Here is a 19,624-nt window from a genome sequence, read left to right on the forward strand (position 1 = left end):
TGGCTCCGCCACTGGTTACAGTTGGTTAATCCATTGTTATAGTTTACTCGACAGATGAAGAGCACCGCAGAAAGAAAATTCCTCGCCAGATGGCGATGATGATCTGATCCAGATAGCCGCGGTTAAGTCGACCAATCAATTCATTATTGTTGGAAATGTGCGCGCGCGCCCGTTGCATTCAGCGGCTGTATATGTTACTCGAACATTCAGTCGCCTGGGAGTATCCTGTGACGTAAAGAGTCTTAGGTTTTGGCCAACCATATCCATGAACCGAATGTCGAGATTAATCATTGTCACCGGTCGACCAGGACGTTCCACCAGTCTAGTGTAATCAAGCATGTCGACGCAACATGTACCAGGATATTTCGGACACATGCCCACATGACGCGCCATGCACAGGATTCCTTCCTTGCATTATCTCATCTACTGTACATGGACACACGATGGCGGAGATGCATGCATATGTGTTTTCTCGTGGCTTCCTCATGAGATTCCACGCAAGCAGCATACTGGACAACCCAATCATGGAGCACGTACGGCACTACCACACGCAGGAGGGTACGTACGTAGTAGGACGAGGGCTGGTTTGTCGTACGTGTCGCTGTTAGGCCGTGCATCTTTGTCGTCGTTGCCGCGATTAAATATCTAGATATTTCACTAAACTGTGTAGTTGCCGTCCCTCCCCACTTCGACTCTGAGAGAGCTAGCGGGCGACCGATGGGGTTTTCGTTGCTGAACATGGAAAAAATTGCATTTCCTCCTATCCATATTGATTGACATACACTTAGAGGTTGTTTGGGTAGCGAATATTAGGCATTGGTTTATAAAAAACGAGTTTTTACCTGATTTTTAGCAAAACCAGTTTTACTATTTTTTCTGTTACGAATCAGTTTCTATAAGACTACGTTTGGGTTGGAAAGTGTGTTTGTCACATCCTTATTCGACAATGATTCAGACTATTCCTATTCGGCGGTGATCTTCTCATTCTCTGGTCACATTCCGTCGAGGTCCGCAAGTACAATAGACTGGGCTCACCGATCTCGCTGGACGGCCGCGTTCAGGCTCATGTAGAAGCTAGGTATACCGAGGCAAGCGCTGGATCAATTCGATCCGCCTACTGCCGAACGCACAAAATTACGGTCGTGAGCACGCACACAGACGTAGAACCTTGCTGCGCAGAGCAATGGCTGGATAATTCTATCGTCCGGCTGCAAAACGTATTAAACGATGGCGCGTGTACCGGCATGTAGAAGCTAGCTACCGGGGAACCAACTGGATCGATTTGATACGCCGGTTGCGGACGCATGTACGCGACGAATGCGAAGGAGCTGACCTTCGCGGCGACCACCAAGATGGACGACGCCGAAGAAGCGGCGGCCTGTGGCCGGCGGCTAGAGGAGGACGGCCTCGATGTGTGGCACACCGGTGAGAACTCGTCGCGGCTGTCGTCGGTTACCGGCGTCTGTAGATTCTAGGTATACGGCTGATGAACGTGCCCAGGAGGATCGGCCAGTAAGATAGACGAATCACAGGATGGGCTCGAGAGATATAGGAATCGCGTTTATAGAAAAAACGATTAATGGTCGTTTTTCTACAAACCCGAAATTCCAGGTTTATGGGAATCCAATTTTACATATCCGTGGATTACTTGGAAGAGCCAAACATGGTTTTAGTCTGTTAAACCGTTTTTCCGTTTTATATAAAACGGATTCTCTATATTCCAGCTATCCAAACAACCCCTTAAGTTGTTTTAAGTGTGCGCCAATTATTATAGATACTCTTTCAGTCCTAAAATAAGTGACTCGAACTTATATTAATTTTAATACAAAGTTAGTACAAAGTCAAGTCACTTATTTGGGACAGAGGAATTAGTAAACGAAATATGTATTTGGCAACCCTGTGACAGATTGCAAAAATGCCACACCACCTCAATGCCGTCCATTTCAAATCCGACGCACGAGATGGATGCCATCAGTTTTTTGATCGTACGGTCGCGATCTCGCCACTGGGTTGCTGGAAACGGAGAAGATGGAGTAGAGACATATTTACGCATGCATGCCACCGCGAAGTGAACGCATACCGATTCGTTCGACCAAAGTCAAGCGGTTCCTTTCCTCTCTCACCATGCCGCGATAAGATGGAACTCATGTTTGCCGCGGTCGTCAATACTCTGTATTCCTCCACCTCGATCCCATAGCTCGTCCTCAATCTCACCATCGTCCGGGCCGGTCGTCCCTGTAGACTTCTCCATCAACGCCCAGTCATTCGACTTCGATCTCAACTCCGCCGCTCGTCCTCGACCTCACAGCCGCTCCGCTCGTACACCACCGGCTTGGCCGCTTTCCCCGTCTGAGCTGACCTCCGAGATGGTCGCTGTTCTGGTTCCCATCTATGCCCGTCCCTGTTTTGCTTGTTCCTTTTGAGGTGAGCGAGGAAACTCCTCCTTGTAAACACGTCCGAGCTCGTCCTTGCCATGCTCGTCCCACACAATAGCAGCATTCGTCTGAAGGTGCAGGTGCGGAAGCTAGACAGCACCTTCATGGACGGATAGGTCCGGGTGCCGGCTGCAACCCTCCATTACATCAACCGTAAGGTATAAATTCTAGGTAAGATCTGAATTCTAGGTAGGTGAGTTTTCTGGATTTTGTTGTACTAGCAGAGTAACTAATTTTAGGTGGGTGCTTTTCTGAATTCTGATGTACTAGCAGAGTAGCTAGTAGAGAATAAGCCACCTGAGTGTGCTGGATCCCGGTGTGCAAAAATGATTGATATATATGCACAGATGTAGCACATGTATCAGTGGCATAACCACATTATTATGATGTATTTCTAATATGCCTTGACAGAACAGAACATAATCAAGATTATTTGTCGTTGTTCTTTTTCCAAAATTTTATAGTTTCGTCTAATTGAGTATGATTTCTTCTCCACATCTGGACATCATTCAGTTCAGCCATGAGCCATTCATACGATACTTGACAGTTTTGATTGTCTTCGACGCGCACATGATTAACTTATAGTTTATATGGTGGGTTATATGTATGTTGTGAACAAGAAACTAAAAGTCCAAGCTCTATTCTGGATGTGACCTTCTTAGACCATCCTGCTGCTAGTTCAAGGAACCATATAATGCTGCCTCGTGAGATTTTTCATCTAGTACATATGCAGAAACTCCATTAGCCTTCTATAAAGTAACATGCTCACATCAGAATGTTTGTTGTGAGAGTACTTGACCTGGGTTAGCATCTTAGCATGACATTCTAAACAAGCAAAATTACATTTTATTTCATTTTTGCTTGACGTGTCATGAACATATGTTGCCCATATTAACCATATCCATATTCTATTTCTATTTGTTGAAAAATAACCAGGGTAACTTTTGTGTAAATAACACGGTAATATGTGCATTGCAGACCTGTAATGTAGGTGCAAACACCGGGATATTTTTAGACCCGAAGAAAAAGTTATTGAAAACATACCCATTGTAAATTCTTTGTAAGTAGTATGGTATATATGCACCATATACATGATAATTTAAGTATAAACACCGTAGTAACTATGACCATGAGAGGATTGTTGAAAATATACCCCGGTAATTTTATGTAAATAGCATGATAATATAGGCACCACAGACGTGATAACCTACGTACGAACATCATGTTAACTTTGACCATGGGAAAGAAAATTATCGAAAAGATACACCTGGTAAATTAAGTGTAAATAGCATGATAATATACGCACCGCAGACCTGATAACTTAGATGATAACATCAGGGAAATTTGAACCCGAGTAGAAAAATTGTTGAAACATAGCCCCCTAAATTTATTTGAAAATAGCGGTAATATACGAACCGCATACCCAATAACTTGTGCAGTAACTTTGACCAACGAGGGGAAAAGGTTGTTGAAAACTATACCGCGGCAACTTACGTGAAAATAGCACGGTAATGTATGAACTGCATACCCGATAACTTACGTAAAAGCAGCGCAGTAACTTTGACCAAGGGGAAATAGTTGTTGAAAAACATACCCCAATAACTTATGTGAAAATAGCACGGTAATGTATGACCCGCATACCCAATAATATACGTAGAAAATAGCATATCGTTTTTCTTCTACTAAAAAAGTACAGTAGTACCTTATGTTCCTCTATTCTATAGAAAGGATGATCTTTGTTGGCCTTGTTCTGCTGAATTTTGCATCGCTGCTATAAAGAAACCGATTGATTTTGTTTTTGAAGGCATAAGAAATGAGAGTTTTGTTTAGCTGTATATGATGTTACAATTGTTGCTCGTTTGGTAACTACTGATGAAATGAGAGCATTTTAGCTATACATTTTTGTTGCTAACAACAAATGAAAAATATTGGTGACTTTTGTTAGTATCGGACGATAACTTTCGACCCCAACAAAAGGTTGATAACTTTGAAAAAAGTTCAGATTTTCATGTCCTGATAACATCTGTGTAAACACCATGGTAATTTACATGTCGCATGTGCAGTAAGTTAGATACCGCACGAGCGGTAACTTACATCGCCCATGCCTGATTACCTTTTGGACTTAGATTTTTTTTACTAAAACATATCCGGTAACTATTATGTGTATAATATGATATTTTATGCACCACACGCCTCATAAATTACGTGCAACAACATGATAAGTTTTACCGGGGGAAAACACCCCCGAAAACTTACATGAAAATAGCACGATAATATACAAACTACATACTCGATAATTTACATACAAACAGCGCGGTAACTTTGACTAAGGGAAATTTGTTGAAAAACATAACCCTGATAATTTATGTGAAAATAACACCGTAATACACGAATCGCATACCCGATAACTTGCATACAGACACTGCGTTAATTTTGACCAAGGAGGAAAAGAAGTTGTCGAAAACATACCTCAATAATTTATGTGAAAATAGAATGCTAACATACGAACAACATCCCTGATAACTTACATCCAAACATTGCGGTAATTTTTTACCAAGAAGAGGAAATATTGTTCAAAAACATATGCCGGTAAGTTATGTGAAAATAATATAGTAATATATGAACCACATATCTAATAACTGATAATATACGAAATCCATACCTGATAACATAAGTACAGACACCACGGTAATTTTTTCGTAAGGCTATCAGTTTGGATTTTTAATGATCACAATCTTTTATTTTTGTTCAATCTTGTCTCAGGAAGATACAAGTAGCATGTACATTGTGTCTAATCAATAAAGTTTGCTAGCTCAGCTGGAAATTTCATCCAATTTAGCATGGGAGGGTCTGGGTTTGATCCTCTGATGTCCCATTTTTTGTCTATTTTTTAACTGTCGGCTGCCCAGAAAATCGGGAGGGGGTTCGTTCCAGAGGTGCGGGGTCGAAGGGAGGGGTTCGTTCGAAAGAAAATCGAGAGGGGTGGGATCGAAGGGAGGGGTTCCTGAGGCGGGATGCCCCAAAAAATCAGGAGGGGTCCTCTCGAGAGAGGAGGGGGTCGAGGCGGGATCGAAGGGAGGGGATGGTATGGTACTTTTGCAATCTGTCACACGGTTGTCAGTTATGACAGTCCATTAGTAAATATGTGTTTTAATATGGATCGCCGGATCGGAGGAGTACAATCTTTGGTTAGCTCGTCCCAGTACAAGTATTTGCAACGTTTATCTGTATATTGTGGTATGAAACAGCAGGGACGCGTAGTTCGTACATTTACATCATATAGTTGAGAGGCGCCACATGCACGTATGCTGCCTAGCACATGCAGCCGCGCAAAACAACAGATGGGATGCACGTGTGTGCCATACCGGCTCAATCGGTTCACGTCCGCAAGAAAATAAGAGGTGAATACGGCCGAAGAAATTTGAGAAAGCTACGTGGTGATGACGCGGTTGCCGCCCATGCAGGGCGAAGAACTAGGTTAAGGTATCTCTAATGTTGACTCTTAAATTGACCATATACCTTCAGATGTGCACTCTGGATCCCGGAAGCTATCTAAGACGGGTCTATATTGATCCGGACCATGTTTTTCTCACAAACCGGTATCAAACCTTGGGGTGAGAGCTTTCCGGATGCCGGATACGAGACACGCCAGACTCTTACATCCATGGCCCACCCAAAAGAAAAGCGGAGCCCACACTTTTTAGCTACCCGTTCTGTTTCCGTGGCAAAATCCCCACTCTCTTCTTCCATCCCACCGTTCTCCATCCAATTCCCGCCCTTTTCTCCCACTCTCTTCTTCTCTCCCGCCGCCTACGCATGGAATCAGACGACGGCATGCCGGAGTTGGAGGTCGTGAAGGTGTAGGAGGATCCTAGCACCACCCTCGCCTAGAAGATCAACTCAGCGACGCGGCAAAGTTGCCGCGTCAAAGCAAAGTTCGCAAAGGAGGAAAAGCTCAGGAAGCGGAAGGCCAGTGGAGGGCATGCTGATGGAGTCCATGGTGGTGGTCGTGGCCAGGGCCACGGAGTCCCGAATGTGTCACCCGCCATCCAGACGACACCGTGGTCGGAGCATTACAAGGCTCAAGGCTTCGTACTACTACGTCAGCAAGAAGCTCGGTAGGCAGTCCACGGCAACCACCGCCGGGCAAGTGCCTTACATCGTGGACGTAAACACGATGCCACTACTCTTCTCAAAATCTGCTTTGCCACAGCTCATCCAAGTACTAACAGCGGGCAGGGAGCACATGGGTGCCCGCACGCTGTTCGCTCCTATGCTATAGTGGGGGAGAACACATATGACGAAGCGGACGGGAGATGTTAGAGATCATCCAAGATGGAAGCGGAGGAGGAGGTGGTGGTTATGACGACGTGCAAGTGGAAGACTCGGATCCCACCCAATCTGGCAACTACACCCACACGCAGCAGGACTACACCCGGACCGACATGTAGTCCTACACCCAGACCAGCATGGGCACACAACAGTATGATTGGGCCACTGGACAGGCGGATGAGGAGGACGACGACAAAGATGATGATTCGGCTGATTTTGCCGGCGATCCGAAGAAGAAGGGTAGAGGAGAAAGCTTTGACATGCGGGATGATGAGCTGTTGTGCGATGCATGGTTGGCTACTAGCTTCGATCTGATCCATGACATGGAGCAAAAGAACACAACTTTTTGGGCCAACATTCACACATGGTTTCATGAACACAAGCATTTTGCGCCCTACTCCGGCGCGATCATCCGCAATCATGAATCAAAGTCCCTCACCATCGATCGTACACCATCCAAGAGGCCGTGTCGAAGTATTGCGGCCACTTAGCACATTTCATCGCACGGTGGCCTAGTGGTGCACAAATCATCGAGCAAGTAAGTTCATTTGGCCGGATATAAATAGTTTTGTTGATCACTAGCCGAATATGCATAATTTTATTTATCACCAACCAGATATGCATAATTTTGTTGATCACTAACCAGATACGCATAGTTTTATTGATCACTTGACAAATATGCATAGTTTTGTGGCCGGGTATGCATAGTTTTGTTGATCATTGATCGAATATGCATAGTTTTGCTGATCACTAGCCAGATATGCATAGTTTTGTTGATCATTGGCCGGATATGCATAGTTTGTTGATCAATGGCCGGATGTGCATAATTTTGTTTATCATTGGCCGAATGTATAAATAGCCAAGACTGCCGCCCAAGCCACCGAGGAAGAAACTAGTGACCCAACCGATCCAACAAAAGAACCACCCAAGAAGGTTTCGGGGAAAGAAGTGGGAGTAGGAGAGGGCGAAGCGAGAAGGTGCGGCGGTCAAAATGACAAAGAAGTTTGAGGACATCTTGTCCAAGAAGGAGGAGGCATATGTCAAGCGCTCAGACATCAAGGAGGGAAAAAAGGCGGAGAGGTTCAAACTATTGATGGAGGTGATCGAGAAGAATCTAGCGCTCGAAAAGAAGAGGGCCATGATCGAAGAGAAGAAATTCATGCTCGAGGAGAAGAAGACGCTGCTCGAGGAAAAGAAGGTGAAGATCGCAGCCGATGCGGATGATGCCAAGATGTTGTCATTGAATGTTGGATCTTCGGATGTCGACACAAGGATGATCGTGCAAGCTGTCCGCTACAAGATGTTGCAGCAGCAGAAAGATGAGTTGGAGGCGGGAGATAAGGAGGAGGAGAAGGAGGCGGAGGCGGAGGCTTCATGCGCGGCGGCGATGGCACCTTGAGCGTGGAGGCTCGGATTGTCGGCCCGGCAGGGTAGAAAATCTCCATTTTTGCATGGAGTGACGGACTGATATTCTTTTCTAATGGGCAAGTAAAAAACTTAAGCATACTTGACTCTTTTTGGTTGCGATCAGGCATGTGACTGGTCACTGGTGTGATCCGACATACGCTATGGATCAAACTTTTATTTGAATTTAAGATTGCCTTTTACTGGCGGACATATACAAGATAGCATTGGATGGCCGGCTCCATCATCCATGCCCGTGGACTGCTTCCCTATCCGTGAGCGGATGCCGGAGAAAATTTACAGGTCAATATTGGAGATGCCCTAACTAATCGACAAGCGTGCACGTGCGCGATGTATGTCGCATCTCTTTCTGCTTCTGTAGCTACTGGAAGCTATGAAGGAGAGATACGATGATACGAGATACGGTAATTTCTTGAAACGGTAATACAGAGATAGGGCAAGTATATATAAATAATAATAAAATGACATGTATTAAAAACTCACATAATGAAATATGTGAGATGAGATCAAAGTACCACCCATTGGTTGCCTGATTGCTTCCATGCGTCTTTTCTTTTCTAGTCTTGAATCATCATCCAGGTCCTCAACTCCTCATGGTGTATGCAAAATAGAAAATACATCATATGATATTAGACTCGATAATATGAGACAGACAAGCAGTGGCGGAGCTTGACAAAGCTAGCCGGGGGGGGGGGGGGGGGGGGGCAAGTTGTACAGGACAAAATACAGTAATATCTCTCTGATAAAGTTTCTTCACAAATGATAAATAGGAAGATCCATAGTCAAACCACGCATAATTATGCATTACAACATAACGACAAGAACATACAAGGCTCAGGTGGCTATAGACCCATAGTCAGACCGTGTATAATTGTGCATTACAACATAACAACATAAACTAAATTAGGACAGATCAAGTGAGAGGATCCATGATCTCAGCCTCCAATTCGGATTAAGTGTGGAGTGCCACCCGGCTGCACGTACATGGCCAGGGTCACCGCAGCAGCACACGGCTGCTTTTAAAGCCTGCCGTGATTAAATCTGTGAGGATTAGCTAAGTCTCCGAGGACGGCTTGTCGATCATGATGATCTTTCGACACCCTGTAGTTCACAGTAAATTGCGCCCATGCACACAAGACAGAAAAAAAGAACGCGACAGAGAAACGGATGGCAGTGAAAGAGACGGCGATGTCTCGATCGTTCGGTCGACAAGAATCGAAGGAGAGCCAGACGTACGCAGAGCAGTAGCAACAAAAGCCGCCGGATCACGACGCGCTCTGGCACCATCGCCGGCTCCACGATCACTTCCTTCCCGCGTACTCCACAAACACCGATGCTCCCGTGCATGCATTCCAGAGGTCGGCCGCTTTTCAAGCATAGCTGAGGCGATCCCACAGTCGCTGCCGTCTGCTCGCGCGCCACGTCCTTCAGGTCCTAGATACTCGTCTCTATAAAAATCTCGCCTACTGAAGCTCGTCTCTATAAATTCAGGCCAACCCGCTTCACTCAGGTCTACAACTCTCAGTCTCCCAAACCATCGCAGAGTGACACCCGAACCTCCATACCCTCCACGCACCCGACTTCAACTGCACCACGCAGAGTGACACCCAAACCATCGCCGGCTCCTCGATCTCTCATGGAGACGGCGGCTGCTAGTCGGTCCAGCGGGCCAGTGCTGTCGACGCCCAACTGCCGCTCCGCCTCACCCACCCCCGTCAAGCTCGCCGGCGGCGGCGCCACCCACTCGCCGGGCAAGCCCGTCAGCGGCTCGTCCCCGTCCTGTACCAGGAGCCGGCGCTTCTGCACGTGCTCCCCGACGAACCACCCGGGCTCGTTCCGGTGCAGCCTCCACAAGGCGCGCAAGCAGGCGGCCGCCGCCGGCAGCAGCAAGCCCGCCTCCCCGCCGTCCAGCCGCGGTCTGGGCCCGTAGCGAATGAACAGCCGGCAGTGCGCCAGCAGGGCCCTCAGGCCGTCCCCCGCGGCGCAGCAGTCGCAGCACCTGAGGCGCGCGGGCGGGTTAATCCCCAGGACGAGCAGGCTCTCCGCCATGTCCACGGCCGGCGACCGTCCCGGCGACAAGCTCTACTTTATCAGTTTGGTTGTCGAAGTTAGTGTAGATTTTCTTGTTTGGTTGTGGAACCTCGCACGGGGAATTTAAATCCTACGATTCCGACGAGATTTGTGTAGTTTTTATTGTTTGGTTGTGGAAGGCGATGATGCTTTATCAGCTCTGTTTCCTCGCCGTAAATTAGCTGCTTGGCATACCGATAATTATCACCGGTGAGTTGTATCTCATGTCTCTATCAAATAGTAGGGCGTCCCTTTCCGTCAACGATCATACATTGTACGGGTGCAAACAAAAAAAATACCATTACCAGGATCCTCTCACTTAAGTTGCCGTGTATCTGGATGTAAGCCAAGCATAAATTCATGGGTTCTCGGCACCTATATGTTGAGTATTAAAAGAAGAAAACACGCAAAGACAATGGACATATAAGCCGAGAGTGAGAAAAAGTATACCCGGCTTATAAAATAAGCTCCGCATATATCTACTACCACTATAAAAGGAAGAAAAGGGCAGATCCAAACTATCATATTCATTCATTATCAAAATCTAATGGCCCTTAATCATTCTATGTTTAACGCTGCCAACCACGCGTTAAACTACTAATCGATCGCTAACCCACCCAGCCATTCAAAAAAAAAACTGTTCGCACGACCTCTCGCCCCGCTCGCACGACCCCCAGTCGCCCCCTCCTCCCTCCTCCCGCCCGCACGACCCCCAGTCCCCAGTCGCCCCCTCCTCCTCCCGCGCCGTTCGCCGCCCCGCTGTTCCTCTTGCAGCTGTTAGCCGCCGGAGCCACCGCCCCTCACGCGCCGGGGGAGCCCCGCCACAGGTCGCCGCCCTTCGCTGCGGGAGCCGCCGGCAAGTCGCCGCCCATCGCGCCCTTTGCCGTGGGAGAGCCAAAGCCGCCGCCCGTCGCGCGCCGGGGTAGAGACGCCGCAGGTTGCCGCCCTTCGCCGTCGGAGAGCCGGAGCCGCGGAGCCGCCGCCCATCGCGCGTCTGCCTCTCCTCCTCTGCTGCCGCAGGTACGCCAACGCCTCCCTCCCCCATCGAACGCGTGGTTCGCTGTAGCTATAAGTTACCGAATGCCCCATCGAGCGCGTGGCCGCCGACCTGATTGAGAGGCAGATAAGCCAATAAGTTCCCTCCTCCGCTGCTGAATGCTGATGCGCGTCTGCTTCGCCCCGGTCCATGCTGCATTGTTGCTGCCCGACGTTCAGGTGAGCAGAGACGCCATGCGAATGCACCACTGCGGCCTGCCGACGTGGTTTGCTGTAGCTGTTGCCCCAACCGGTGCGTCCCCGTCGGCCGGCGACGGCGCGACGGGGTCATCCGTGGCTCACAAAGATCCAAGGCCAAGACCAGTTTCCGCCCATGAAACGTATACACCGATTAAGATCACCTTCTAGAGGGTAAGCAGGCGTATCCATGTATTATATTTAGCTTATGATTTGTGATGTATGGTGGCGTGGGATAATGTTCTTCTTCTTGCAAGTAATCTTTGATTTGTGTTTTCTGGCTCTTCCCAGCCCGGTCGTGGGAATGGTGCAGCTCCTTTCTCAATGCTACTTTTCTCAACCTAATCGCTGCAACTTGTGAGGATTCAAATCACTAAAGGAACTAGGAGTACTACTTGTTTTATTATAGGTCTCTTGTAATCTAAGAACTACTGAGAAAGATAATTTAGATGGATCTAATTAAGAATCTTGTATCAACGGTGATCAAGGCTGTTTTTACATATGTTTATAGAGAACTTGTGCCAAAGATGTGTGTATTGGACGACCTGTGCCAAAGCTGTCCATACAGGGCAGATTGTCCTCAAAGCGTGGTGTCGATTTTGTAAGTTGTTAAGTTGATTTGGTAAGTCTATATAGTGCGGACGACCTACTCTATCTATTTAATGGGTAAGTTAATTTCGTTCTGTTGTCTCACCGGCTTAGTGTGTTGTGCATGCAGTGCTTGTTAGAGCTTTGTCCAAACATGTCATTTCCTGTCATACAAACTGCTTTTGCTCGGAGTTATACATGGATGGAACTTTTATATGTTCGCAACACATGATAACAGGGGTTGGTATTTTGCGGCTCAGGAACACAGTTTGGATATAACATCATGGGGACAAAAAACATATTACTGGAAAATCAGGTGAACTACATCTACTGGATGCTTGGAACTTTATTAGCATTCTCCCATATCCTGCCTTTGTTTTCAAATATTGATTGGGATCAAAATTCATACTTGTCCTTTGTACATAAGCATATGGGAGCCTCATTTGAGCAATGCTCTCAACTTTCGGTTGCAAATATTGATAAGGCGATATACAATCCAGTGACTTTTTGAATCACAGTGAGGTCCTTTGATCTTTACGGTCTTCTTAGCTTTGATTCATGTTGCTACTAGCAAAAGAAAAAACTATTTGTGTTGTAACCTTCTTTTTTCTTCAGTGATACGAAAAACATGATTGGTGAGGCTGATTGTCCAAATCATACATAAAACTGCAGATTGTACCTCCTAACATAGATGTAGATGCCATACTGATTGGCTCTCAGCTAGAAAACTATGCACCAGGCATCTCATTTGGTTTTGTTCCTTCTCAACCTAATGATTGCAACTCCGGAAACAGGGTATAGCTTATGTATAAATTTTGTACAGCCATGCCCATTTCATATACTCTTGGGAGTTTAATAACTCTAATCAACTATTATAATAGAGCATAGCTTAGGTAGTAAATCATGCAGGGTTGTATGCAGACTCGGTTGCCATTAAATGATGTCTGTACGACAGGCGGCTCCGGCAAGTCGGATGGACGGCTGCGGCGGCTGAGCTTCTCCATGGCCTGCTGCAGTTCCAGGGAGAGAGAGCTTCGAAAGTGAGGAGGAGGTATAGAAGAACAGAAGGAAGGGAGAGGAGGAAGGGCAGGCGTGTGGCGGCCTTGACAATGAACCTCCGGTTGCGGTGGACTACAGCGACAGGCGGCGCACGGCGCCGATGCGAGCCTACGGGGCAGCGGCGGGGCCTTGGAGCTGCGAGAGCTCGGGCGTTTGGATGCCTTTGGATTGCAGGCCAAAGGTTATGCATATTGGGTACGTTTTGATCGCTATCAAACCTGTCCATACAAAATATTGGCATGATTTATCTTGCTGTTGGCTAGATCTGAAGTATTACCTATCAAATCAATGATTCTTTCTGTTTTGAGGCCACATGCATGTTGATTCTGTCAACACACTGGGACCCCTGTAGATAGAACCATAAGAGGACTGGTCCTCTGATCATTGTAGGCCTTCAACGCCCATTTAGGAATTAGGACACACATGTTATGTTTTGTTAGCAGCTGGTGGAGTTAATTCCGAAAGTCTACAATCTGCATGGTGTACAGTTATCATCAGTTGTGCCATCGTTGAGCTTGTGATGTCATGTCATGGTACGAGATTTTGTACCATCTATATTTTCTATAGTTATTTTAATCTTTCATCGAGATGGACGAGGGTGGTAAAAGGTTTTTGAGATTATTGTTCCCATCTTTGCATATTGCTTGGCTCTCGACTTAGTGCTTATCAATCAAAAGTTGAATTCTTGGTAATGTGACCTTCCTTTTAGATTTCAGTTCTGTGCAACAGTAGAAGATGCTAGCCTTGTAATATAGAGCGAATGTAGAGAAAACATTTATACAGATGTATTAGTTATGACTTGTTGTAAATATGCCCCACCACCTATGTAATTCAAATTAGTCAAACTTTAAGGAGGGTGGAGTCAGGCTAGATTTATACTATAATATCCTTAATGTCTATAACTATAAGTGATGTCCTCTTTTATGCGGGTTTCCACTTAAAGAAATGATTTTTGAATCCTATTCAATAGAAGTGAGAAAATATTTAAACAAAATAGAAGAAACAAAAGCATATAGGATATTTATTATATTATATTATATATTCCTAGGTTAGATTCATTATCTACGTCATGTTTCTGATGTGCAAGTTTTCGCAAGCATTTCTACATTTCATTTCTAAAATGGACGGGTGCGGCAACACTTGCCTTTATGATAGAAGTCTGACCAAGAACTGTCAGTGTAATGAAGGGTTTTTTCGTTATTTCTGTGGTATTGGATTTTATACAGAATGACAGGGATGGGCCCAAAATCAAGGATATGTTATATAGCCCTTGTTCATACTTGGAACTCCAATCTGATGGATTGTGCTTGCTATTACTAAACAAATGATACTATTCTTTATTGTATTGCATATTCAGGACATTGGTGATCACATTAAACCAACATAGTCAGATTTCTTAGTAATGCTGAAGTAAGTACTGCTGCTGACCTTTTTCTGGGAACAATTTTTTTCATTAGCAATATATTTTCACAATCTTGTTCTGTCTTTTGTTTTCTTTAACTCGATCATGTTATCACCAAGAAATCAGATTGGTATTACTTGGAAAATATATTGCACAAGAAATCAGAGCATGGATGTATAAACCAGAGCATCCCAATGTTGATATTACTTGGATTAGTATTTGTCTATTTACCTTTTATTAAAATCTTCTGCATGTTCTGACAAGAATAAAACCCGGTGGACTATACTGAATGTACATGTATGTATGTACTTCAATAAAAATATGCACTGGTAATTCTGTTGGCATAGCATAAATTTGCTTTTGTCATCTATGAAATCATTACTGACAGTTTTGTGAATGTCAACACATGTTAAGATGTCTTCACTAAGCAGATTGAGTCTATAAATAATTCTACATCTTGATTGTCTGATTATTGGAGCATTACACATGACATTGTCTGGTTTGTATCATGTGATGGTGGCTTTCTGAAGATGTTTGAAGTTTGAATTCCACGTTGTATTGCCTTGATTTACAAATTGGTTTAAAAAATGAACTTAATTATTGCCTACCATTTGTCCAAAATCGGAAGTATATACACAAGATCCGAAATCATGGCATGGTTCCTTGCCTGCTTATTGTGATGTGTAATTATTTTTTGACAATCTGATGTTTTCACGCATCATTACAAGATTCTTTAAAACTACCTTTGTAGAATATTTCAAACCCCGGTCTAGGAGTATTCAGCTAGCCATGTTTTTAAACCAACAGAGAATGTGAGAGAAAATATGTTGCTCGATACTGGTGAGGATAGTACACTATTTTGCTCGATATTGAAGCATCAGATCCTTCTTGTTCTATGCAACGACTAAGACTATTTTTCTCCACTACAGTCGTGAAACTTCAACCAATACATGTGCTTGAGTTGCTTTGCAACACATAATGACCATCTAATGTTTGTTGCGGGTGGTCGCTTTCATGGTTGGGGTGAGCAGCTTGGTCTGGTACCATGTGCAACAGTCCAACGGAATCTACCATCGCCTTCATTGCTGCCAGAGCCGGTGTAGTGTGCCCAAGATGTCGTCAATGGTGGCGACACAAATGGTGAGCGGCTGATAAAGAGAAGATTGTCGTGAGGTTGTTGTGCGGGAATGCTCCGATTATTGATCAAGGGGGCATTGGTTTGATTTAAGAGGAGATTAGTAGCTTATTTTGTTCACACATGTTTAAGAGGGGACCGAGAAAATTTCTTGCTAAGCTTATAACAGTATTGCACATGCAGACATCTGCCATGAAGAAATATAACTACAAACAATGTGTTTTTGATTAGGAGTAGATGAACCTTCAAAAGAAGTTTTAGTCAAGACGTGCGTTTCACGTGCAAGCTTACTAGTATACCACAAAAAAAGTACGACTTACATAACCATCTCAAGAAAGATTTGTGCCACGTGACAATCACGGAGGTGGTTGATGGCTCCGCAGCGGTGTGCACTATAAGCAGAGTGTATCTATGAGAGGCTCGGCTTATGTAACACGTAAGCCCTAGTGCCCGGTAAACAACACTTGGCTTATACCTTGCATATTTTTTGCAAAACTACTTCTTAATGAAAAATGGCTTTTTCAATTTTTTTTCTATTGCATTTTGAAATGATTTTTGAAATATACTCTGGTGACAAGTGGTTAATTACACTTATCTGTTAACTTCACATATTAACATATTTCGCAAAAATAAAACTTCACATATTAACATGCATGGAAATGACCTGAACAAATATATGGAACCGTATACAAACTATGACCACTATATTCTGGGGTCTAGAGGTAACACTTGTTATTAAAGTAGAAAGTTAACAACTAAGAGTTTGAATGCCAATATTGAGGGAGTCACCCTATAAATTATCACGTTTCGGGGCATCTCCAAGCTTAGACGCTTGAGTCTCCTTGAATATTTCCTTCGGGTGCCTTGAGCATCCCCGAGCTTAAACTCTTGTAAAAATAAATCACCTTACATGTACTATCAAGACATTTTGCATAATTATTTTCAAACAATAGCTACTGTATACTTTCATTTCCACAATTTATATCCCCCAATATAAACCATGGATACTCAAGTATAAGCAGATAACAAAAACATAGCAATAATCTATCAAACCAGAATGACCGTTGTAATCTAATTTAAATGCATACTTCCGGAACTTCAAACATTCTGAAAACTTAGGGCCTAATAGAGAAATTATAAGAAAGTACTTTGTAAACATCCTCAAGGCTACTCTTGGCACATTATGATCGTTACAACAACAATAACCATATTGACACACAAGAAAAAAATAAAAATAAATATTGGTTTGCTTCCCAGCAAGCGCTTTTTTAGTGCCTTCACCTACGTCATCTGGCGCTCCTCCAAGCACAGGTATGCCACGACCTCTTGGAAGGTCAGCGAGGGCAGCAAGGTGAGGTTGGAGGCAGCATTGCCAAAATCTTCATTGAGGCCAGTGGCGAGGGTGCTAGGAAGGAGCTCATCGGAGATCACCTCTCCGATGTCACGGAGGTCATCAGAGTGCATCTTCGGGTGCATGCAATAGTCATCAATAGAGAAGTCATGCTAATGCCACTCGAAGAATAGCCGCCGAGGGAAAACAATCATGAGCTTCGTCCACATGGAGTAGGCATCATCGTAGTCGCGTACGACTGTGTGGAAGAGGTCCTCCGAGATGGTGGTAGAACCAGTGGATAAGCGTGGCATCGATGGCCATCCACTCGGCGTCGCCCATCATGAGACTTGCGCTAATGGAGTCGTCGATGTGATCATGGAGGTAGTACTCGCGGAAGACCAAGGAGAAGTAGGTTTTCCAGGCATAGTAGGTGGAGGTGGATTGATCAAGCCGCATGGGAACGCGATCGAAGATGTTGACATTGCGGATGTCAGTGGCAGAGGGAGGGTCGGGACCGACAAAGGGGTTAGAGGCACCAGAGATGGAGGAACTAGGGGAACCATGGCGGCGCAACAAGGAAGTGCAGTGGTGCGGCCTTAGCCGAGAGGAGTAGCGGTAGTGACTTAAGTAGAGGAAATAGTGGCGGCGGCCTATCTAGAGGGAGGAGCGATCGGGTTGGGTGGTGATCGGGGTTGGGTAGCGATCAGGGTGGTTAACTGGAGGGAGGAGCGATCGGGTTTGGGGTGGCGATCGGGGTGGGTTTTGAGAATAGGCAATCGTGGAGAGGAGCAGCAGCAGCTGAGGGGCGGCGACTGTAGGTGGAGAGGGTAGGAGATGGAGAGAGGTGCAGAAGATGCGGCGGCAGGGAGCGGATGGCTAGGGTTTGGATCAGAGGGTAACTGATACCATGTAGTTTGGCAATGCAACTCATGATAATTGATCGGGTGCACAAGCAGACACACACATGTATATGTACAAGGGGTAGCTCACATCCTTAACTATACAAGGAAACAATGGTTGTTAGGAAAAGACCTTAACCATATGATAGCCTATACCATATATTCAACACTGTGACTCATGCTTTGCAGAGGCCGGATATTGTTTCGATGTTGTTGTATTACCTCTGTAGTCCGTATGTTAATTCAATGAAATGTCATTAATCAAACGAAGAAGAAAAAGATCAGAACAGTACTTGGCCAGGTCACTGCAGCAGCACACGGCTGCAAAGCCTGTCGTGATTTAATCTGTGAGGATAAACTAAAGCTCCGAGGATGGCTTTCTCGAGAGAGGATTTTCCACCATACATGGGAGGTCCCGTGCATGCATCCATCATTTTGTTTTAATTTAATGATGTATGGGATCTCTAGCATCATGTGCATAGTGTTTTCTCTCTCCTGTAACATGCAATCACATATTATTTCCTATTCGTTTAGTTTCAGTTAGATAAATAGAGGTGTAATATATTTTAAAATAAAAGTTTGACTTACATTTTTTTTTAAATTGTGTTTTTTCTGACAAGATCTTTAAAACAAGACCGATATTGAATATACTTTTAGAAATTATTATTTTGACAACTGAATCACCATGTTTCAAAATTTGTATTTTTAAAATCATTTAAATATATTCGGAAGTGGTCTGGTTTTAAAGTCTGCATTATCATAAACCCAAATATGCAAACAAATTATAACTTAGGCTTTTGGGTACAAAAGACAGAATAGACTTAAACTTAGGAATATGATGAAAAAGTACAGGATAGTGAAGCGTAAGGCTGCATAGTTAAACAGTGTCCTTGCATGTGGTGAAAGAAACAGCTGGCTAATTTTGATTACCTATGCATGCATGTTTCCGGATCTCAAAGCAAATCAAGGGCTCTCGGGCAGTCGGGCTCTCCCATGCACGAGACTTTTCTCCGGCTTTCCCGCCATGATCTTTTGGAACTCGGCAGTTCACAGTAAAATGCGCCGGTGCAGGGAAGACAGAAAAAAGAAAGCGACACAGAAACAGATGGCAGTGAAAGAGACGGTCACGTCTGTACGTCCGATCGACCAGAATCGAAGGAGAGCCAGATGGCAAACGCAGAGAGCAGTAGCAACAAAAGCGGCCGGATAACGCGCTCCCGTGCATGTCAGAGGTCGGCCGGTTTTCAAGCAAAGCTGAGGTGCCACGTCGTTCAGGTCCTCACCAATCAGCACCCATGTCTTGATGCGAATGTTCCTAGATAGTCATCTCTATAAAAATCTCGCCCACTGAAGCTCGTCTCTACAAATCTCACCCAACCCGCTTCACTCGGGTTTACAGCTCTCAGTCTCCCAAACCACCGCAAGTGACACCAAAACATCCATCCCCTCCACGCATCCGATTTCTACTGCTCACGCTCCTAAATATCTCATCTACTCCCTCCGTCCGGATTTATTAGGCCTCTCAGCAACACAAGCATGTCCTCTTTTATAAGGCCCCGCTTTGGAAAGGTGCATGCATGCAACCATTTCATTGGTTGCATCGAGAGCCATTGTTGTTGGTGCCATGGCTGAAAATTAATACATTTCATGCCTGTTTTTTTTTAATTAGCTACATGCATGTGAGAGAGTGCATTGGGAGTGGAATGGAAGAAT

At 45.0% G+C, this 19,624-nt stretch overlaps 1 protein-coding gene across 1 annotated transcript; it reads left to right on the top strand.

The window, feature by feature from the left end:
- The first annotated feature begins 9,729 nt into the window (after positions 1-9,729).
- LOC123131216 (uncharacterized) lies at positions 9,730-10,520 on the top strand. Its single transcript, XM_044550939.1, has one exon. The coding sequence runs from the start codon at positions 9,829-9,831 to the stop codon at positions 10,120-10,122; it is 294 nt and encodes a 97-aa protein (XP_044406874.1). The 5' UTR covers positions 9,730-9,828; the 3' UTR covers positions 10,123-10,520.
- The last annotated feature ends 9,104 nt before the right edge of the window (positions 10,521-19,624 follow it).

This window comes from Triticum aestivum, chromosome 6A (assembly GCF_018294505.1).
Source record: "Triticum aestivum cultivar Chinese Spring chromosome 6A, IWGSC CS RefSeq v2.1, whole genome shotgun sequence".
In the NCBI taxonomy this organism is placed as follows: domain Eukaryota; kingdom Viridiplantae; phylum Streptophyta; class Magnoliopsida; order Poales; family Poaceae; genus Triticum; species Triticum aestivum.